Source organism: Rhinatrema bivittatum, chromosome 2, assembly GCF_901001135.1.
Source record: "Rhinatrema bivittatum chromosome 2, aRhiBiv1.1, whole genome shotgun sequence".
In the NCBI taxonomy this organism is placed as follows: domain Eukaryota; kingdom Metazoa; phylum Chordata; class Amphibia; order Gymnophiona; family Rhinatrematidae; genus Rhinatrema; species Rhinatrema bivittatum.
In genome coordinates this window covers 70,132,830-70,156,466 of record NC_042616.1, presented here as the reverse complement: position 1 = coordinate 70,156,466, position 23,637 = coordinate 70,132,830, and the positions used below count along the sequence as shown (strand labels likewise).

General features: G+C 41.3%; 1 protein-coding gene across 11 annotated transcripts in view; it reads left to right on the top strand.

Moving 5' to 3' along the window:
* Positions 1-23,637, top strand: part of OBSCN (obscurin, cytoskeletal calmodulin and titin-interacting RhoGEF) — a 745,212-nt gene that overhangs the window by 262,612 nt on the left and 458,963 nt on the right. For all 11 annotated transcript variants that reach the window (XM_029588301.1, XM_029588307.1, XM_029588308.1 and 8 more), the window contains 3 exons: positions 1,214-1,480; positions 7,840-8,106; positions 11,763-12,029. In XM_029588301.1, coding sequence (XP_029444161.1) covers positions 1,214-1,480; positions 7,840-8,106; positions 11,763-12,029 — 801 coding nt within the window. The remainder of the gene's footprint in view (positions 1-1,213; positions 1,481-7,839; positions 8,107-11,762; positions 12,030-23,637) is intronic.

The window sequence follows — 23,637 nt, the reverse complement described above, 5'->3', positions numbered from 1 at the left end:
TCTCAATTATAAGCTTGAGAAAAAGCAGCATCTTTTGACCATTCCTAAATTTAAGATATTTAGGCAGCTGTTCTAGGTATAAAGGCAACTTGTTCCATAGAAAAGGGGCCATATAAGAGAAGGAAGATTGGCAAGTAGTCTCCAATCTAATGGCAGTTGGTGAAAGTACTGTAAATAAGTCCAGCTGTGAGGAACGAAGCAATCCTGAAGAAGTGTAAGATATTAATAGGTCTAACAAGTAGCAAGATAAATCTCTTTGAAGGCATTTAAACAATAACGCTAGAATTTTAAAATAATACCACATATCAAAAGGATGTCAAAATGTAATGTATCAAAAACTGCTGTAAAATGTAAAAGGATGACCAGTGATCTTGTGCCATTATCAAGAGCATGTCCACCAGAGCTGGCATTAAGAAACACAAAAGGCAAACTTCCTGTCATCCAAATAATTCATCGGGTTGATCACTTATCAGTGCTGGTCTGTCACTGCATGTTTGAGCAATTTTGATAAAAATGGCAAATTAGCCATAGACTCAAAATTATTTAAATCAGGTTGTGAGAAACACGAATGAGGTTAAGAGCTACAATGAAACAGCATTTAATCCCCAAAACACAGACGTCTGCCCCATTTCAAATCTTCGAACTGGCTACGTTTCTAGGAGATTGTTAGCAATCCTGGGTGAACTGTGTTTTGAAGATTAAATGCTGTTTCAATGTAACTCTTAATCTCATTCGAGTTTCTCACAACCCCTGGGCCCCCTCCCGACACAGTCTTCATGAAACACGGCCCGTGTTGGGGGACCGTCGATTTCTTTATGTGAACATTCTGGCTTGATCCTGATACAGTGAATATTTTGCTTGCCGAAATATAAAACGTTTAACTATATGAACATTGTGAAACTTTTTATGTCCTTCCTCCTCTTATTGGCTATGAAAAGTGTTGGATACAAGGAATGGTCTCCCAGTTAGAAGTAATGGTAGCAAAACCGGTATCGGAGTTCAGCAAAGCATGGCAAAAGTGCAGAGAGTCTTTAGTAGTGAGAAAGCGAGGGTAAAGCTGGTGATCAAATAAAGTCTGTGACATTTGCAATAGGTACAGAAAATGGGCAAACTAGATAGGCCTTGCAGCCTTCATGTGCTATCGTATTAACATTATCCTCTGATTGTCCTAAATTTTCCTGTCTAAGCCCCTTTCTGTGTGCATTCTCTGCAGAGATTCCAGTGAAGATCACCAGACAGCTGGAGGATAAGACTGCCAGTGAACGGCAGTCGGTAATCCTCTCCTGTGAATTCAAGCCTTCTCCAAAGTTTGTGGAGTGGTACAAGGACCAGACTCTAATTGAACCTTCAGAGAAATTTAAATTTACGCAGGAAAAGCACATGTCGGAACTCAGGATTCTCAAGCTGAAACCTGAGGACACAGGTGTATACAGATGCAGAGCTGGAAATGCTGAGTCTTCAGGCAGACTCACAGTAGAAGGTATGTGGATTACTATAGAAGATGATTTTATTTCTTCTTTCCCTTTTAATCCCATCCACAGTAATACACACACACATACACACACACTATGCCAGGGTTTCCCAACCCTGAATTGTCAGGATATCCAAAATAAATATGCATGAGATAAATTTGCATATACTGATGTAACCCCTGTGCCAAGGGTACACCTTCCCAGCTCTGGGGAGTGTTAGCTTTACAACCCTGGAGTGAGGTAGACTCAGTCTCTGGGCATGGGCTGGTCAAACTAGATGAGAACACTTCAAACACACTCTATAAGAATATAAGAACATGACAACATACTGGGTCAGACTAAGAGTCCATCAAGCCCAACATCCTGTTTCCAACAGTGGCCAATCCCGGCCATAAGAACCTGGCAAGTACCCCAAAACTAAGTCTATCCCATGCTCCTGTTGCTAGTAATAGAAATGGCTATTTTCTAAGTCAACTTAATTAATAGCAGGTAATGGACTTCTCCTCCAAGAACTTATCCAATCCTGTTTTAAACCCAGCTACACTAACCACATCCCCTGGCAACAAATTACAGAGTTTAATTGTGCATTGAGTGAAAAGAACTTTCTTCAATTAGTTTTAAATAAGCCACATGCTAACTTCATGGAGTGCCCCCTGGTCTTTCTATTATCCGAAAGAGTAAATGATTGATTCACATTTACCTGTTCTACACCTCTCATGATTTTAAACACCTCAATCATATCCCCCCTCAGCCATCTCTTCTCCAAGCTGAACAGTCCTAATCTCTTTAGTCTTTCCTCATAAGGGAGCTGTTCCATCCCTTTTATCATTTTGCTCACCCTACTCTGTACCTTCTCCATCGCAACTATATCTTTTTTGAGATGTGGCGACCAGAATTGTACATCATATTCAATGTGCGGTCTCACCATGGAGTGATACAGAGGCATTATAACATTTTCCGTTTTATTCACCATTCCCGTTCTAATAATTCCCAACATTCTGTTTGCTTTTTTGACTGCCGCACCACACTGAACCGACGATTTCAATGTGTCATCCACTATGACGCCTAGATCTCTTTCTTGGGTGGTAGCTCCTAATATGGAATCTAACATTGTGTAACTATAGCATGGGTTATTTTTCCCTATATGCATCACCTTGCACTTATCCACATTAAATTTCATCTGCCATTTGGATGCCCAATTTTCCAGTCTTACAAGGTCTTCCTTCAATTTATCACAATCTGCTTGTGATTTAACTACTCTGAATAATTTTGTATCATCTGCAAATTTGATTACCTTACTCGTTGTATTTCTTTCCAGATTATTTATAATCTGCCACTGCCCACTCCCACTCCCCTCCACTGAGAAAATTGTCCATTTAATCCTACTCTCTGTTTCCTGTCTTTTAGCCAGTTTGTAATCCATGAAAGGACATCGTCTCCTATCCCAAGACTTTTTACTTTTCCTAGAAGCCTCTCATTTTGTCAAATTCCTTCTGAAAATCCAAATACACTACATCTAACCGGTTCACCTTTATCTACATTTTTATTAACTCCTTCAAAAAAGTGAAGCAGATTTGTGAGGCAAGACTTGCCTTTCTATATGTTTTGTGATTTTGATATTTAGAACACTTTCCACTATTTTTCCTAGCCCTGAAGTCAGGCTAACTGGTCTGTAGTTTCCCGGATCGCCCTTGGAGCCCTTTTTAAATATTGTGGTTACATTAGCCACCCTCCAGTCTTCAGGTATAATGGATGATTTTAATGATAGGTTACAAATTTTTACTAACAGATCTGAAATTTCATTTTTTGAGTTCCTTCAGAACTCTGGGGTGTATACCATCTGGTCCATATGATTTACTACTCTTCAGTTTGTCAATCAGGCCTACCACATCTTCTAGGTTCACTGTGATTTGGTTCAATCCATCTGAATCATTACCCATGAAAACCTTCTCCGGAACGGGTATCTCCCCAACATCCTCTTCAGTAAACACCAAAGCAAAGAAATCGTTTAATCTTTCCGCAATGGCCTTATCTTCTCTAAGTGCCCCTTTAACCCCTCGATCATCTAACGGTCCAACTGACTCCCTTGCAGGCTTTCTGTTTCAGATATATTTAAAAAGATTTTTACTGTGAGTTTTTGCCTCTGCAACCATCTTCTTTTCAAATTTTCTCTTAGCCTGTCTTATCAATGTCTTACATTTAACTTGCCAACGCTCATGCGCTTGTTATAAAATCGGCTACCCCTGCGTGGCCAATTATATATCCGCGCATGCATGTGCGCACGGGTGCTGACTTGCACGCTCAAGGGGGTGATTTTATTTAGAAGCACATTGCGACGCGATCAGCTCTTCCCTACCTACCTACCCTGCCTCTCTTTTCCCCATCCTCCCCTACCCCTAAATCCCCCTGACTAACCTATTTTTTTTTTATTTTGCAACTTACCTGCTCTCACAAGCAGCAGTAAGATCCGGTGCACGCTTCACCGGGATGCTCCCAGCCCTCTCACAGACCGCCCCTTTTTACAAACCTATCTCTTCCGTGCTTCCCGGGAGATACTCTCGTGGCTGGGCTGCTTCTAAAATGCGCGCAGCACGCACACGGCCCGGCCATGCACATATCTCCTAGTATTGGCATGCGCTAGGTTTTAAAAATTAGCCTGTAAATGCAGAACCGTCCCTAGCTTCGCCCCTGGGAACACCTCTGCTCAGTCTGGGTAAACTTGCGCATGAACAGGATGAGGTAGATCTTAAAAACATACGCGCGTGCAAACAAAAGTACACCAGATTTTATAAGATACGCGCGTATCTTATAAAATCCGGGGTTGGCTCACGCAAGGCTGCGCAAAATCGGCAGCCTGCACGCGCCGAGCCACGCAGCCTGTCTCCGTTCCCTCCGCGTCCTCTCACCTTCCCCTCCCTTCCCCTATCTACCCCACCCCCCAGCCCTACCTAAATCCCCCCCCCCACCTTTGTTGGGCAAGTTACTCCTGCTTGAAGCAGGCGTAACTTGCGCGCGCCGCCTCGGCATCCCCTGGCACAGGCCGCAGTGCCGGGGGACTCGGGACTGCCCTCCCGGCCCGCCCCCGAACCATTGCCACGCCCCCGGACCCGCTCCGGACAGCCCCTGACCGCGGACACGCCCCCGGACATGCCCCTCCCGCCCCTTTTACGAAGCCCCGGAACTTACGCGCATCCCGGGGCTTTGCACGCGCCGGCGGCCTATGCAACATCGGGCTTTTAAAATCTAGCCCGATGTTTGTGTGTAAATTTTACCTGCAGGCAGTTTTGTGCAAGGCCATTTCTGTGGGGGAAACACTGTTTTACCCATAGACATGCCTTTGAAAATTATCCTTTTATGGGCTTGATTTTCAAAGAGTTTTCTGTGTTTTGAAAATTAGCCTAGGGAGAGGGGTTTGTGCGGGTAACCGTATATGCAAAAGCTGATTTTACATGTTACTTTTAAGCACAATATCAAAGAGGCATGAAGGAGGTGGAATTGGGGGGTGAGGAAAAGATTTACGTAGACACTTTTGATTTTCAGAAAGCATGTGTGCAAACGTACACGCAAAAAGTTGCATCTGCTCCGAGCAGGGTGCAACCTTCTCTGTGTAGGTCTGTGTGTGTACAGGATCAATTTGCAAATCTTCAAAGCAAGCTATCGCATAAGTCCGCTTTGAAAGTTCAGGCTAAAGTCCAATGGTACAAAATCTTTAGGCCTACACTGCCTGTTTGAATATTACCCTCTAAGGATATCTTACATGGTTTTGCTCTACAGCAAAATCCATATGCGATCTATGATCATTTATCCCTTGAAAATCGTATACGTCCTAACAATAAATTTTATTTCACAAACATTTAAAAACTGAAAAAAATAGCACTTTTATAATGCTCTCCTGAGATCCTTGCTATGTCCCAGGACACAGCAGAATCTCAGAAGAATGTAACCTTTTCCAGTTTTCATATTTTGATTTTGAATTTTTGTAAAATAAAATTTATCGTGACTACTAATTTACGGTTTCCAAGGGGTGATTATAGATTGGATTTTGCTATAAGTCGAAAAGTATACAGAACCCTTATGGAAATATAAAAATTTAAATTTTTTTTTTTTTTTGCAAATCTAGTTTTGAGACTCTTTTTGCAGATTTTTTTTTGTTTGATTGTCCCCTCTGTATAAATTCGTCAGTGCCATTTGAAGATTTGATTTTTACAGCTCATATTATTAATTGGGATTTTTTGAATACTTTGTTCCTTCTCCTTGTTTGCTTATTAAGCATTTTTGATTACTGAATTTTTGCTTTTGCTTAACTCTTAGGCCTTGATCTTACAAATCAGTTGTTTTGGAGTTTTTTTGGTTGTATATAATCAGAAAGATATGAATCTCAAAATTACTATGATGCAAATTGTTTATGAGAAAATTAATTTCAGAGAAATTAAAGCTCCAGGATGGTCAAGTCTTTAATCAAATAACTCAAGAAGTCAATGTAAATTTGAAAAGAACTAAAATAAGGAACATGTAAGAAAAAAAAATCATGAAGGTTTGAATTTTATAATTTTTTTCCCTCACGTTAAAAAAGCCCTGTAAAGTAAAAACTGAAATATCTATAAGGGGAATGGGTCAAGGGAGTTTGCCATGTGCACTTCTTGATGAAATTCCTGGAGATAGAAGATTAAATGGCAAATTCACTGATACGATCAGGAACTTTGCCATTTTCCCCTTGATTCCAGGGTACTGTTATGATCTGCTAAACCATTCTTGCAGGGACATCCTTAGATTATGGATGTCATATATGACTGCAGTTATAGTGTGTAATATTTCAGCAGCCCATGTGTTAAATGGTAATACTCATTGCATAGCAGCTTAAGCATCCAGAGGCTGATTCATAAAAATCACTGGGTCCACAGATTAGCTGTACATGTCAGAAATGTTTGAAAAAGTCTGAATCTGTCAATAAAAGATATAACTGAATGGATATAAGCTGACCTTATTGTTTTCAAAAGTGAATGCTACCTTATAGTAGAAAATAATCTTTTCCCATTCATTTGTGAAGCAAATATTTCAAGAAAGAATAGGCTTTTAGAAATATTCAGCTGAAATGTGCCAAATGTGCCTAGCTAACATATTACATATACTAGCTCAACAACAAAATGCTTAGCATAGGTGTTAAATAACTTAAAAATCTTGAGTAATAAGTGATCATAACATGTATGGTTACTGGTGTAAGACCAATTCCTCATCTCTCATATTATATGTGAAATCTTACAATTTATTGCATGTCAACCACGTTTCCTCGGGGTACCACCCAATTATGTTATATAATGTAAAACCAATAAACACAAGTTACAAAAAAAACCCCCCAAAAACTTAACAGAGGGACCATTGTACTAAAGTGTGCTTTTATTGGCTGTTAACATACATAAATGTGCTGTTTATCGCACATACTATTGACTGATGTTAATGACATGCAAATGAGGCATACGGTAAAGTAGATACATATGTATGGACCATGTTGGAACACTTCCAAAACTTCCCATGACCTAATGTGTCCCTGGTCTGCACTAAGCGTGTTTAGATGTGTATGAGCATTTGCTGATCACCCACACTGTTGGCCATCTAGCATATGCTAGTAGTGCCTTTAAGCGATAGCCCTAACTTCTTTCTTTTTTTTTTTTATGAAGGGCTGAGTATTACTACTTGGAATACAAAGTTTTTAAACATTACACAGGGCATAATGGATATAATCTTTTTTTTTAAGCACTAATGCCAGAGATAGTGATGAGTCAAAGTAGATCAGAAATTGTCCATTAATCACATTTTAGGTATATCTTCAGGAATTGTTCCTTGCCATTTGGAAACCCTCCCTAATGCTGTGTTTTTTTTAAAACACTGGATATGCTCTTCACAGATTCTGCATGTGGTGCCTCTACACACTTAGGCCCCAAGAAGATTCTGAAACTGTTCTAAACAGGTTTCACTACATCATCTCAGTTAAACCATTTGCACTGCAACTAATTATGGCATCATTTTGCCATGGCTTTTGCACCCTGTATTCTCATCAGACTTGGTTTTGCAGAGCTGAAATTCCAGATACTACACATTTTAACTCAATGAATGGAGAGATCATTCTAGAATCTAGATAAAGTTGATTCTAGAATAATAGATAAAGATACTATTCTTTGGCCTTTATAAGCTGAATGTTGTGAATCAAAATTCTTTCCCATTTTATATGAGATGATGTGATAATACAGTTTTCCTTTATGGATAGAATTGCTCCTTGCATACAGATTGCATTTCTGGAAAGAACATTGAAAGACTGCTATTGAAGGAGGCCTGTTTTCAATATTTGCTTTGACATTTTTGTTTTTGATAGCTCGCAATGTACAAGTTATCAAACATCTGCAGGACGTGGAGACACAGGAAGACAGCTCTGTTGACTTCTCCTGCGAGCTCTCGCACGAAGATGAGGAGGTGGAGTGGTTCCTGAACAACACGCTCCTTTACTCCAACAACGTCAACGATATTAAGAAGATTGGCAAGAGCCACACTCTGACTCTGAAACAGGTCACACCCGAGGATTCAGGAACTGTGATGCTCAAAACTGAGAAGCTGACAGAGAGTGCTCATCTTAAGGTTAAAGGTGGGTCATTTTAAAATTGGATTAATGGTTTATGGTGTCTCCAGAAAGAACTGCTCATACCACAAGTATTTGAAAAAGAGGAAAGTACTCAGACCAGATTATGAAAAAATGTCAAAATATTTGATCATCCACCTAAATTTACATTAGACAAATCTTCGTGGGTGGTTATTGTTCATTAGGGTACCTAACTGGCAAGGTACACATTTACGTTTCAATCTGTACAAACCCAATTTTCAGACACGATCACCTGTAGACCCACGTGTGCATTTACGCAATGTTAAACGACAAAGTCAAGTAAGTGCATTTGCGGCCTGCTTGTTTTATGCACAATTTCTTAAATTGAAACGTACATGTCACATCTCTGAATATGCCCCTTGAACATAAGAACATGCCATACTGGGTCAGACCAAGGGTCCATCAAGCCCAGCATCCTGTTTCCAACAGTGGCCAATCCAGGTCATAAGAACCTGGCAAGTACCCAAAAACTAAGTCTATTCCATGTTACTGTTGCTAGTAATAGAAGTGGCTATTTTCTAAGTCAACTTAATTAGTAGCAGGTAATGGACTTCTCCTCCAAGAACTTATCCAATCCTTTTTTAAACACCGCTACACTAACTGCACTAACCATATCCTCTGGCAACAAATTCCAGAGTTTAATTGTGCGTTGAGTGAAAAAGAACTTTCTACGATTAGTTTTAAATGTGCCACATGCTAACTTCATGGACTACCCCTTAGTCTTTCTATTATCCGAAAGAGTAAATAACTGATTCACATTTACCCCTTCTAGACCTCTCATGATTTTAAACACCTCTGTCATATCCCCCCTCAGCTGTCTCTTCTCCAAGCTGAAAAGTCCTAACCTCTTTAGTCTTTCCTCATAGGGGAGCTGTTCCATTCCCCTTATCATTTTGGTCGCCCTTCTCTGTACCTTCTCCATCGCAACTATATCTTTTTTGAGATGTGGCAACCAGAATTGTACACAGTTGGAACGCCTCTTTTCTACGTGACAAGTATGTGCACACTTTCTGTTGGCTAAAAATCTACTTAAGACGTCTTTAGATGGGATAAACTAGGGTAAAAGGCGCCTAAGCCTTTGTAATGGCTCTCACTATTTCTTACTAAGCACAATATTATTTGCACCATTTTGTTCCCAGTCCTGGACCTTTTTCCTATTCCCATTAAGACTGAAACCCAGGTATGATGGTACTATACCAGTAAGAAACTCTTAAAATCCATTTTTATTATAAATGTTGATGCCTTTCTGTAATTTAGAATAATATATTTGTCAAGACCTAAAGCTTCTAAATTGGATTGGGTGTGGATCGGGAGAATAGAGAGATTTCCAGATCTCCTTTAGATATTTTTGGGATTATGGAAATGCTCAGTAAGAGGATACTCAGGTACAGGAGATTGAGGGGGGTGGGGCAGTTTTCATAGCCCTTTATCCAGGTATGGGGCTATCCATAAATGATGTCCCACTGTTTTGGCAGGAAATCAACCCCTACCCCCCTCTCGTCACACTTCGTCACAAATCTCCAAACACCCTCATCACAAAAGTGGTAACCCTCTCTCCCCCCCCTCCTGTCAGAGTGTGACATCATTTATGGATGGCCCCTAAACTGATTTTCTGGAAATTGCCCTCACTTTACTATTCAGACGAGCCAGAGAAGGAAAAAGCCTTTCCCAGTGGCTCTGCACTAAAAGACCTGTCTTCCAGGACCTGTAGCTGCCGCAGGTTCTATTCCTGCTTTGGAGAAATTGGGAAGGAGACTGAAAGTGGGTACTAGTCAAGCTTTTTTTTGGCCTCTGTTGGAAACGGGATGCTGGGCTTGATGGACTCTTGGTCTGACCTAGCTTGGCAATTTCTTATGTTCTCCTCCCCCTGGCTTATTCTGGCCCTTTTGGGGTTTAGGGGTTGGAGTGGGAGGTGGATTTAGGGGGGAAGAAGGGAGATGACTTGGCATGCTATATTGATTATTTATTTCTGGGGATTGGGAGGAGGGGGACTGGCTTGGCCCTCTATAGAAATGTATATTGGGAGGGTTGGGATGGAAGGGGTTTGTTGACGGTGGCAGAACATTATTTTTAGGAATCGGGAGGGACAGGGGGTTCTTAGTGACTCCTCTGCTGCTTGTGTAATTTGTGGTTGTAAACCTATCTTCAGTAAGTTAGCAAGCATAAAAGTTACCCGGATATACTTTAGCCAAGTATATTCAACAGGAAAAGTGTCCTGCTGAATGGTTGGCTACAGTTAACTTCACCCGGATAACTTTGCCGCTGGTTTACTGAACATTGACCTGTAAGCGGCTTTAAGTTCTCTTTAAGAAAAAAACCTGCCTCCCTATCCTACCTTTATCAATTTTTCAAAATAAAAAGATGCCCTCCCGCCCCCCCAGCACAACCCCACCTCTTCCCCCCTCACTCCCAGCACTTGAAAAGTTTACATTTTTCCCTTGTGGCAGGCTTCCCCGTCGTCTCTCCCTCCCAGCATGGACTTTCCGCATCCCCTCTCTTTTCCTGTCACTTTACAAATTGCCAAGACAATGAAAAAGGCTAGTGTATAATGTGGACATCCAGGACCGTTAACATTTATTAATAGTATTATTAAGACCTCAGCACTGGTGTTATTTTTGAATGTTTTATCAGATTTGAGACCAGTCGGTGCAATCATGGCTCTTTTAAAAAACCTCTTTATTTAGTTTATTGAAAACTCTCTTTTTTTGATTTTTAGTTTTTCTTAAAAAAGACTTCTGTGCTGATCGCCTACTTTGAGTCTTGTTAATGCCGAGATTCCGATTAAAAAATGCTTTTAAGCAACATTATAACCCCACCTTCCCATCCTTTACCTAAATAAAAAATGCAAGTTGGGGCTCCAGTTCCTCATCCCCTACCCCCTGGAGCCCCCAAAAGTATTGTTGAAACCCCACAGGAGGAGGACAGGGCTTTTCCTCCTTCCACTGGGCTGAGTACTAAAGTGCCGGTAGAGCTGACAGGTAACAGCACTTTGTATTCATTCATTCCAAAAAGAAACTTTGTATTCATTCATTCATTCCAAAAAGAAACTTTGTATTCATTCATTCCAAAAAGAAACTTAAAACCTGGCTCTTCCAACAAGCTTACTCCATCACACCCCCTATTACATAACTCCCCCTCCGACCCTTACCCTTACTCGGATTTCCTGATATGACCACCTCTATGCTTGTCGTTTTGGTACTGTGCACTAATTCTGTATATAGTTTTGATGTAAATAGTTTTGATGTAAGGGCTCCCCCCTAATTTCAATCATATGTTTCCTAGTTCAGTATATTATCTGTTTTATGTAAGGGCCCCGCCCAATGGTTTTGTGTTCACTGTAAACCGATGCGATGTGCGAACGGTCATCGGTATAAAAGAAACGTTAAATAAATAAATAAATAAATAAATTCCATATACTCCAGGGTAAACAGATCAATCTCCATTCGGGAGTGAGCCCTCAACAGGGCCCTGAAATGGAATTAAACATGATTGTGAAATGACCAAAACAGAATCAAATGGAGTAGCAACCTGTGTAAAATACCTTCTCAGATGACCCTTGAAATTGCACAAGATGGAAAACATTACCATGAAACTTCCCTGTCAAGTTCATGCTTTCTGTTTCTCTTGTCTCCATTCTCCAGAAAAGCCTGCGGTGTTTCTGAAGTCCCTGGATGACGTTATGGGTGAGGAGAGGGGAGTGATCTCTCTAGCATGTGAGATCTCTAAACCCAAGGTTAAGCCTGTCTGGAGAAAGGATGATGTCGAGCTCACTTCAAGTGACAAATATGAGCAGAGGCAGGCTGGGAAGTCTCTCTCTCTAGTCATCCACGATCTGAGCAAGGATGATGCTGGAGTGTACACTTGTGACATTGGCACGGATGTCGCCAAATCTAGAGTTTATATCCAAGGTAGGTAAACTGTAAAATCAGGCCAGTGTGATCATAGCAGTATAGTTTTATAAGTGCCACATTGTTTGTAGCTTGCCTCTCTCCTTTTCTTATTTTTCCCTTATTTGTAGGCATTTGTAAATAAATGAATGCCTAATGGGGAGATTTTGACCTCGTTTCAGCAGAAAAATCACAGAAGTGATTGTGGTTTCATTTGGGATGTAACATTTGGGGAGTGAGCATAGTCAAATGAGATGATAGAAAATATTGGGAGTAGGGGTGGGGGAAACACATTTATTGCTAATTGGTTGTCACACGTGTACAGGATTAGCATGTGCTAAACCATTGTTGTGCACACTTAGAAGTTTTATGCATGCTACACTATTATCTTGCTCGTTAATGCAAGAGAAAGTGAATGAGTCTGTGGGATGAAAAAATGACTTTGAAAAATGAATGCCACTCCTTCATATATATATATATATATATATATATATACCCCCGGTGGGAGTCCATCCTTTAGAGTTGTTAGGGTTTTGAGTTTATTGCCTTGAATCCTTATATTGAGCTGTCTCTATCCTTCTCTTGGCACAAAGCACTAAGCATGCATGGAAGTGTGGCATTACTATAATAGAAAAACCTGTGAGGTGACGTGTGGCATAGCATCCACTGCAGCCCTACTGATACCACTGCCGACATCACTAATTCTCCATATCCATTGCTGACATCACAAATGCTGACCATCTCTTCCTTCCTTGTTGAAAATGCTGCCAAATCCTGCATCATGTTTCACCACCACTTCTTCACCAAATGATGCCACCCAATCCCTTCCCCCTTCTGACATCTATAAGAGCAGTCCTCTCCAATCCATCCCTTTCCTCTGACATCTGTCAGCCTCATCCTATCCCTTGTATTCTTGCCTTCCTCACATCTCTCTCAAACTTCTCAAACTCCTCAATGTCTCCTAGCCCTAAACACCTCCTGTAGAGATATTCTACTACCACTCCCCCTGTATCTCACTGCCTCATATTTCCTAGTCTGCCTCTTCCCTCCTGCCTGCTGATACCTCTCATCTCCATTTCCTCTCCTTCCCTGTTACATTTCCTTGCCCCTGGCTAATGCCTCTTCCAATCTCCTCCCAAACTCCTCTCTTCCCTGCCCCTTTGTTGACTCCTACACTCACTCCATCTATCTACTTCTGCTGACACCTCCTCGCCCTGTCCTCTCCCACTTTCTGCTGACAACGCCGAGCTCTGCATCCCATCCTCCCCTAACCCTGAGGTGTCTCTCAGTCTACATCATCTTTCTGTCTCTTCCTCTGCTCTCTCCTTGACTCTTTTTTGCTCTCTCTCCTACCCTTGTTTTATCCCTTGTTGATTGAGCACATGCTCTTTCTTCATGTGCCGCATCAAAGCCGTATCAGTTGGTATTTCCCTTCTTCTCCACACCCTCAAGGTTGCATCATCTAGCAGCACTTCTCCTGTGTGACTTTAGGTCCACATCAGCTGCCTCTTTCCTTCTTCTCTGCAGCCTCAGGCCCTCATCATCCACCATTTTTGTTTTTCTCTATGGCTTTAGGGCTCATCAATTGCCACTTCTCTTCTCTGCAGATGTGGGCTCACATAAGCACCACTTGTTCTCTTCTCTGCAGCATCATGCCCATATTGACCTCTACCTTCTCATCTTCCTTTAGACCTTGAGGCTACTTCAGTCATCACTTTCCCTAATCTCCAATCGGCTGTTGACTCCTCTCTGTCCAGTGATAACTGGATTGTACTCCATGGCCTATGGGAGTAGTATTAAAGCAGTTCTTCCCTCTTACTCATCTCTATTCCTTCTCTATCTATCATTCACTCCACTGATGTCTCTCAGCCATGTATCTCTCCCTCCCAGTCACCCTACGATATTTCCTATCTAACTGTCCCTTCCATGCACACTGCTGATGGTCTCCTTGTTCCACATTTTCCCCCTTCTACTCACTCTACTGAATAACTTACAGTCCCTCCCCTGTACCTTTAATGCCTCTGCATTCAATGCTCATATCTCCCCTCTTCTGATGTTGCCTTAATTTATTAACTTCCTGTTCCCTGTGACTCCCCCTTCACCTCCTGCCCAATCCCTCCTTCCTCAGTGATGCTTTTCCATTTTATCCTGCTCCCCTCAGTGAGGCTACGACCTCCTCTACATGTCCTCTCCATCCATCTTCTTGCTTAGCCCCCTCACTGGTGATGCACATCCACCTTGCCAAACAAGTAACCCTTCTCTGTCAGTTTTGATGGTTCTCTTCTTTTTTTCCTTCTACATGCTCACCCAATTTACCAGATTTGACATTCCTCCTTAGGGGTGTGGTATATTCTAGGGACCTGAAGGACTTTATTGACATTCCAATCACTAATATTCATACTTAGAAAATGAATTATATATGCTCTAACATCTTATATAATTGTATAATATATATATTATATATATAACATCATATATTATTATATAAATGACCTAACATCATGTTACAGCAAGGTGTTGCATTTAGGGAAAAATAACCCTTGCTGTAGTTACACGATGTTAGGTTCCATATTAGGAACTACCGCCCAGGAAAAAGATCTAGGGATCATAGTGGATAATACTTTGAAATCGTCGGCTCAGTGTGCTGCAGCAGTCAAAAAAGCAAATAGAATGTTAGGAATTATTAGGAAGGGGATGGATAATAAAACAAAAAGTCATAATGCCTCTGTATTGCTCTATGGTGAGACTACACTTTGAGTACTGTATACAATTCTGGTCGCCGCATCTCAAAAAAGATATAGTTATGATGGAGAAGTTACAGAGAAGGGCAACCAAAATGATAAAGGGGATGGAACAGCTCCCCAATGTGGAAAGACTATAGAGGTTAGGGCTATTAAGTTTGGAGAAGAGATGGCTGAGGAGGGATATGCTAGAGGTCTTTAAAATCATGAGAGGTCTTGAACAAGTGGATGTGAATTGGTTATTTGCACTTTTGGATAATAGAAGGACTAGGGGGCACGCCATGAAGTTAGCAGTAGCACATTTAAGACTAATCAGAAAAAATTCTTTTTCACTCAATGCACAATTAAGCTCTGGAATTTATTGCCAGAAGATGTGGTTAGTGCAGTTAGTGTAGCTGGGTTCAAAAAATGTTTGGATAAGTTCCTGGAGGAGAAATCCATGAACTCCTATTAATCAAGTTGACTTAGGTAATGGCCTCTGCTATTACTGGCATCAGTAGCATGGGATTTTCTTGGTGTTTGGGTACTTGCCAGGTTCTTGTGGTCTGGTTTGGCCTCTGTTGGAAACAGGATGCTGGGCTTGATGGACCCTTGGTCTGACCCATCATGGCAATTTTTATGTTCTTATGATCAAGAATAAACATAAGTATTTCATCTGCTGATGTAAAGTCTACAAATAGCGAACATTGAGATCAAAATATCAGTATTAGTTTAGTTTAGTTTATTGTATTTCTATACTGTCGCATCAGACGTGCCTTCACAACGGTTTACAGAGTATAAAACATATAATAAATACAATACATTTATAAATAGTAATAACTAACTCTGTTAAAAGTATGAAATAAGTTAGTTATTAAAAGCAGTAAGTTAGCACCACATCATTAATTATAATTTAATACCATCATTAATAAGCCGTTGTTTGGGCACTTGGTGTTTGTTGGTTATTGAGGCCTTCACATGTGGAATCCACAACCCATCCAGAAATCAGCATCAGAGGTTAAGAATGGATCCCAGACCCCACTTGCTGAAGCGGAGATGAGGACATGCAGGCCACATCAGCCTGTCAAATTGGCTTCACCTCTAGCTCCAGCAACTATAGCCGCACCACTGCCACATCTCTCTCCACCACCTAGAATCATTGGTGACCCCCAGGAGTGTCAGGGTTTTATTAATCAGTGGCAAATGCAGTTTACTCTACAGGCAACTCTGATTCCAACTAACAGAGCCAAATTTACATTTATTCTGTCTTTACTGGGAGATTAGCTCTGGCCTGGGCTTCCCCATTATAGGAGTGTGAAGATCCAATTTTGGAGGACCTTGACTGCTTCCTTTGTGACTTCCAACTGATAATTGATGAGTCCAGACGAGTATCATCAGCTGCATCCGAGCTGATACAGATTTGCCTGGGTTCTCGGACTATCAGCGAATACGTGGTCCAATTCTGTACTCTGGTCTCGGAACTACAGTGACAGGATGATGAATCTGTTAACCATTTTTTGTCAGGGCCTGTCTGAACCCTTGAATGACGAGCTGGCTGGATGGGACCCCCTGAGGATCTGGAAGAGTTCATTAGGCTGACTACTCGCCTTGACCATTGACTGCGGAAAAGAGCTAGAGAACAGAGCCAAGCTTGATGACCCATCTGTCTAGCCTACACCCCCCGAGTTCCAGCGGCCAGTGAGTCTTCTCAGGGCCCCCTCCATCAGCCAAAACCCCGGAGGAACCTATGCAAGTGGATTGTCTTTGAGTGTCACCAGAGGAACATCTATACAGAAGGTGCCTTAGCCTCTGTCTTTATTGCGCTGGTTCAGGACACTACATTGGCCAATGCCCTGTTAAAGCAGGAAACTCCTGGGCGAAGGGATAGTAGGAGAGGCCACCCTAGGTCAACAAGGTACCTCTCCCCAAATATTTCTGGGGAGCATCATCCTTGGGAAATCTGAGATACCCCTCCAGGCATTTTTGGACACTGGAGCGACTGAGAGCTTCATTGATGAATTGATCATCCGGCATTACCAGGTTCCCACCGAACCCCTGGTTACCACCCTCTTGGTGTCATCAGTTTTTGGGGAGCCTTTGCCTGATCAAATAGTTGGCACCAGGATTCTACTCCATATATGAAAAGGCCTCCTCCACCAAGAGACCATTTGTTTCTATGCTCTTCCCAGGTTAATAAATGAGATAATACTTGGTCTTCCCTGGTTAGTTATTTATCAACCTCACATTTTCTGGACCTCCTTGCAGTTGGCGAGCTGGGGCCCTACCTGCCACTAGCAATGCTTAACCCCCTTCCAGCCTCCTGCCTGGACCGTGTGTGCCTCTCAATGCCTGGGTTGCCACCACAATATATGGAATTCTCTGATGTTTTTGCCCATAAACGTGGATGCGCTAGCCCCTCGCAGAATCTTTGATTGTCCAATTGAACTTCAGCCAGGGAAAATGCCCCTCCCCCCCCCGGGAAAGAGTATATTCACTATACAACCAGAGATCACGGCCATGTCGCATACATTCAGCATAATATGGCTAAGGATTTCATCTGACCGTCATTATACTCCACTGGCACTGGATTCTTCTTCGTGGGGAAAAAAGGACAGGTCTTTTCAACCGTGTATTGACTATTGGGGTCTATACAAGATTACCAAGAAGAACTGGTACTCCTTACCACTCATCTCTGAATCTCTGAATTGTTCGATAGGCTAAGAGGGGCCCAAGTCTTTACTAAGTTAGATCTGCGAGGTGCATACAATTTGATTCGCATCGGGGAAGGTGATGAATGGAGACCACCTTCAACACCTGGGACTGTCATTACGAATATTTGGTCATGTCATTCGACCTGTGTAATGCACCTGCAGTCTTCCAGATGATGGTAAATTACAATTTTTGAGATCTTTTCCATTCTCACATCATCATTTATTTAGATGACATCCTCATCTATTCGAGGATCTTGGAACAGCACCGCACTCATGTTAGGCAAGTGCTAAAATGCCTTAGATAGCATCAGCTCTATGCTAAACTAGAAAAATGCTCGTTTGAGCAAAAGGAACTTTCCTTTCTAGAGTACCTTAGCTCCTCTACAGGCTGTATGGATCCAGAAAAGTTAGCTGCCATTCTTCACTGACCCCCGCCTGAGAGGCCTTAAGGCTCTTCAGTGCTTCATAGGGTTTTCTAACTACTATCAACAGTTTTTCTGAGTCTATTCTTCCCTAGCGGCACCTCTCACTGCCCTTACCAGGAAAGGAGTGGATCCTCGGATTTGAAGTGAGGAAGCCATTCAAGCCTTTGACCATCTCAAACAGGAATTTACCCTTGATCAATGCCTTTGCCACCCTGACCTCACACAACCATTTCTCATAGATGTCAACGCCTCCACGCTTGGGGTAGGAGCCATTCTGCTTCAACGTTTCCTTGTTACTTGTGTCTTTTTCTCAAGGTAATTCTCCCCAGCAGAGATGAATTAGATCATTGGTGCCCAGGAACTTTTAGCAGTTAAATTGGGTCTCGAAGAATGGCATCATTTGTTGGAGGATGTTGCAACCGTTGCTGCCCAACGGCTTCACTCCGCCTACCTTTCTTTTTCTGCGACTCCTCCTGCTCCTTGTGGACATCTGGCTGCCGCGGCTTCTGCCTGCTGTACTCTCCGGCGTCTCCAGACCGGCTTGGGTGCTGCCTCCCGCCATGCTCCTCAGGTACCTTAGGGCGTGCGCGCTGCACAGCCCTCATTCTTATTTCCTCTATGGCGCGAACCTCAGGGGCGTCCCCCTGTGATGATGTCACGCTGCCTGGATATTTAAGCCTACTGTTTATTGCTAGCCGTTGAGTTAGCAGGGGATTTCCTACGGATGGGATTCACTCTCCGTACCCAGCTACACTGCCTCCAATTTCTATTGGACTCTTTTCTGCTAATGGGGTTCCCACTCCTTGGGGGCCTCTCTGCTTCTTTCAGGTCGCTATCATGAACCGGTTACTTGCTCCTCGAGGACCCATGTTCCCTGACTCGCTTGCCTGTGTCCATCTCCTCTTCTACTTGGAAGAAGTCGCTACAGACACCATCTGTGAATACTACTACCATCTACTCCTCAGAGCTGTTTCCCTGGAACCAGGTACTCGCTCCTCGAGGGCCTGCCTCCATTCCAGTGCCAGTGCCATCTCCTATGTGGAACTGCTGCATGAGTACTTGCCAATGAGTCTCTGCTCCCAGGGATCTGGTACATGCTCCTCGAGGGCCACCTCTCCCTATCTCGGGGCTTCTCCATACTGGGGACTCTGTGAATGTCTTATTGTACTCATTCTCTCAGTTCTTTTCACTACAGCATTGCTACCGGAAGACCGCTGTTCCAGCGCCCTGAGGAATACTAGCCCAGCTGAGCTCCATCTTCTACTCACTACAGCCACCTCTGGTGGCTTCACAAACTGTCTAAATAAAGATATAATCTGCATGTAGATTCTTTCCTGCTGGGCAATAGCATAACTCAAAATCAAATTGGTTAAAAAAAAGAGACCAGAAGGTTTGGCTAGCATTCAACCACTGGGCTTGAGGCAAATATTCAAGATTTTTGTGATCAGTGTAGATTGTTATTGGGAATCGAGTGTCCTCTGTTATGTTTTGTAAGGTTGGGTGGACCCTTGGACACTGTGGCAGCTGACCATGCCCATTGTGTTTAAAAATGAGAAAAAAATCAAAATACAAGACTACCTTCAATTGAAGTTTGGCTGTGTGTGTTTCTTTAGTCAACACTTGAGCCAGTAAAAATGGATTCTGCTTATGCTCTGGACGAGAATGGAAATCATGATATTAAATTTATATTGTAAATATAGATAATTTTTGGATAACACTCAACTCCACTTTCATGTATCTGAGGTGTGTAGAACAAATATTTATAAACAGAAACTGATGAATTAAATAATTTCAATAAAGATTCATACATATAAGTCCCCCTCTCAACAAACTGTGAAGCTTTCCTCACCTCACTGTCAGCGATGAGTTTCAGTCAACAAATCAACAAACCCACTCACAAAGCAGGCCACACGCTCGATCTCCTCTTTACAAACACCAGTATTTCTCTCACAAAACAACCAAATTGTAAAAAAGTCCCATGGTCAGATCACTCTCTAATCTTCACCAGCTTTTCTATACCTCGATCAGACTCCAACCTCAACTCAAGACCCTCTTTCCAATACAGAAAACCTTGCTCCTCAGAACACCTCAGCAAACTTCTAACCTCTGATCTACCACTCATTGATGTATCTACACCCAACTCTGCCCTCCAATCTTGGTCCAAAATAACTAATTCTATTGCAAACACTCTCTGCCCACTGACAACCAAAACAAGGTCTTCCAATGCATCCAAACGACAACCCTGGTTTAACGATCAACTACGAAAGTTCAAACAACTACTTCGGCAAAAAGAAAGAAAATGGCGTAAAGCCCCTTCACCGGCCTCACTCTCTGACTACAAACGATCACTCCATCTATACAAAAGTACCACATTGAAAACCAAAAGAGGCTACTATGCCCGGAAGATTCATCACCTCAGCTTTGACTCAAAGGCTTTATTCGCTTTCGTTTCAAGCCTCACTAAACCGATCTCTCCAGATATCCCACCCGAACAAGCCCAGACTAAAGCAGACGAACTGGCTCTTCATTTCAACAAAAAAATATCGGATCTCCTTAATCAGCTGACTCCAAACACCACTTCTCCAGATAACACATACTTTCCCCAAAACAAAGAGATACAGCTTATTGACTTCGAACCCATCACAATCACAGAGATACAAACGGTGTTAAAAAGAATGAAACCATCATCTCACCCATTTGATCAAATCCCTTCCAAATGCTCCTTCTCATCCCGGACAACAATAGCAAAAACCTTAGCAGATATCATAAACTGCTCTCTATCACATGGTATTTACCCGGAAGACCTAAAAACTGCCCTCAATTCAGCCACTGTTAAAAAAACCAAATCTAAATGCATGTGATCCCAACAACTTCCGCCCTATTTCCAACCTCCCATTCATAGCGAAAATCATGGAAAAATGTGGTAAACACCCAACTATCCAACTACCTAGAGGACCACAGTATTCTGTCCCCTAACCAATATGGTTTTCGCAAAGCCGCAAGCACTGAAACGCTACTACTCTCACTCACGGACTTCCTCCTTTCTGGAATTGATAAAGGCCAAGCATATTTACTATTCTTCTTGACTTTTCGGCGGCCTTCGACACCGTCACCACCACGCCCTCCTTCTAAAACAGCTGGCAAACATTGGTTTTAACAGGTGCCACACTTAACTGGTTCAAAACATTTCTAGAAAATAGAGGATATAGAGTCAAAATTCACAATAAAGAATCCCAATACCACCATTCCAATAGAGGGGTGCCGCAGGGTTCATCACTTTCACCCACACTATTCAATGTCTACCTCCTACCACTATGTCAACTTCTTACAAAACTAAGCCTGAAACACTTCCTTTTCGCTGACGACGTACAGATCGTGATCCCCATAGAAGAATCTATATCAAAAACAATGGAATATTGGGACAGTTGCTTATCAGAAATTAACTCCCTCCTCACCAGACTAAACCTGTACTTAATGCTTCTAAAACAGAATTCCTGCTCATATCACCGGAAAACAATAATACACTCCCAAAACCACCCACACTCCTTCAAACAGCCCACGTAAGAGATTTAGGAGCCATCCTGGACAATCGACTCAACCTCAAACCATTCATTAACCAAACCACCAAGGACTGCTTCTACAAATTACATTATTCTGAAAAGAATCAAACCACTTTTCCACGCCCAGGACTTTAGAACAATACTACAAAGCAATAATCTTTTCCAAATTAGATTATTGCAACTCATTACTACTAGGCCTCCCAGCTTCCTATACCAAACCGCTACAAATGTTCAGAAACTCTGCAGCCAGAGTCCTTACAAACTCCAGGAAAATGGGACCACATCTCACCTAGTCCTCAAAAACCTCCACTGGCTACCGATCCACGATAGAATCATGTACAAAACCATCAACATCATATACAAAACTATCAACCAAAACACGCACCTCACCTACAAATACGCTCTTAAAAAATACACTTCCGCCAGAACCCATCAGGGAATACTACAAAGAGTCACTCCAAATTCCAAAGGCCAAAACCTACCAACATAAATCATTGAGTCTTAGAGCCTTCTCTTCAGCAGGTCCAACTCTCTGGAACTCTATCCCACCTGATTTGAGACAGGAGCCATGCTCTCTAACATTTAGGAAAAGACTAAAAACCTGGCTTTTCAAAAAGCATTTCCAAGCATTGAATAAAACCTCCATTAAATAGCACAACTCTTATTCTATAACTGGACCTAATACAAATCAACCAACCTTAAATTGACACTCATCAATACCTTCTGAGCTTTTATCATACCATTATCGTATTTATGCATCCGGTTATTTATGTACCGTCTCATAGTGATGTACCGCCACAGTTACTCACATATTCTTATTTAATCACTTTGCTACTCTATTACATTAATAGGCCAAAATGTAAATATTGCTCTGTACAATCTCTCCCCTTTTCCAGTTCCAAGTTGATTTCCCTGATTTTTTGTAACTTTCTCACATCCTTTATTTGATTCACTGTATTTATTCACTGTATTTAAAGTTCAAGGTTCTTACTGAGAACATTGTTTTAAGTTATGTTATGCTTTACACACTCTGTTAATTGTAAACCGGGTTGATGTGATGCCTGTCATGAAACTCGGTATAACAAAAACAATAAATAAATAAATAAATAAATAAATATAAAGTATATTTAAAATTAATTAAATTAATAAATAGTGTCAGAACCAATTGCAACAATATATACCATGCTTCAAGGTATTATACAAGGGTATTAATTTGAGTAAAATATGAGGTGGTATATATTTTTACAAATGGTTCTACACTGTCTATTAGTTTATTTAATTTTAAATTCAGCACAATCCAATTATATATTTATTTAAACAAATTCTTATATTATGCAGTATCTACAAATAATATTCTATGTGGATTACAATTCTTCAGACATAATACAAATAATTTTAAACACACAAATATAATTAAAATAAAATGTTCATTAATCAGTAAAAGTAATAGCAATAAAAATCATTTTTTGCTTTACCCATAGGCTTCTTGAAACAACTTTAAGGTTAATTTTCAAAAGCTTTGCATGTAAAAATTAGAGCGTACATGGGTAAAATATCATATATGTAACCACAAAATTGTAATAATGCAAGTCAACATCCAGGTCACCACTACGTGACTGCAATTTCAGTGTTTTGTCTTGGTTGTCTTATGTTCCTATTGCTTTTTTTTTTTTTTAGTAAGTTTGTTTTAACTGCTCTATTAATTTGATGTCTGAGTGTTTTTATAAGATATACATCGCTTAAGAAGATTTATTTTAATCTGTAAGGTGATTCATAAATGTTCCTAAATACATAAATAAAATAAATATTTTTTCAAAACTCAAAATACACATGTAAATCAGGGTACGTAAGTAAATTAACAAATGTAAAAAATGGGAAGGGCCAACATTTATGCAAGCAAGATGCTATTTTATAAGCAATTTACTTATGTAAATGTGGCACCTTTCTCACATAGATTTACTCCTGCTCAATATCTGGAGTAAGTGATTGTAAACATCTTAAACATGAAAAAAGGACTGGGTGGAGGGTCTGGGTGAAATGGGGGGACTTCAGGCTGAAGAGTCAGAAGGATCTTCATGAGCTGCAGATGGACTGGGCTAACTGGTAGTCTAATTAGTAAAACTGGTTATTTCATTGTTAGAAATCCACCAATCTACATGTATAAAAGCCGACTAATGGGGTGGTAGATGTTTCTAAATTATGCATGTAAAATC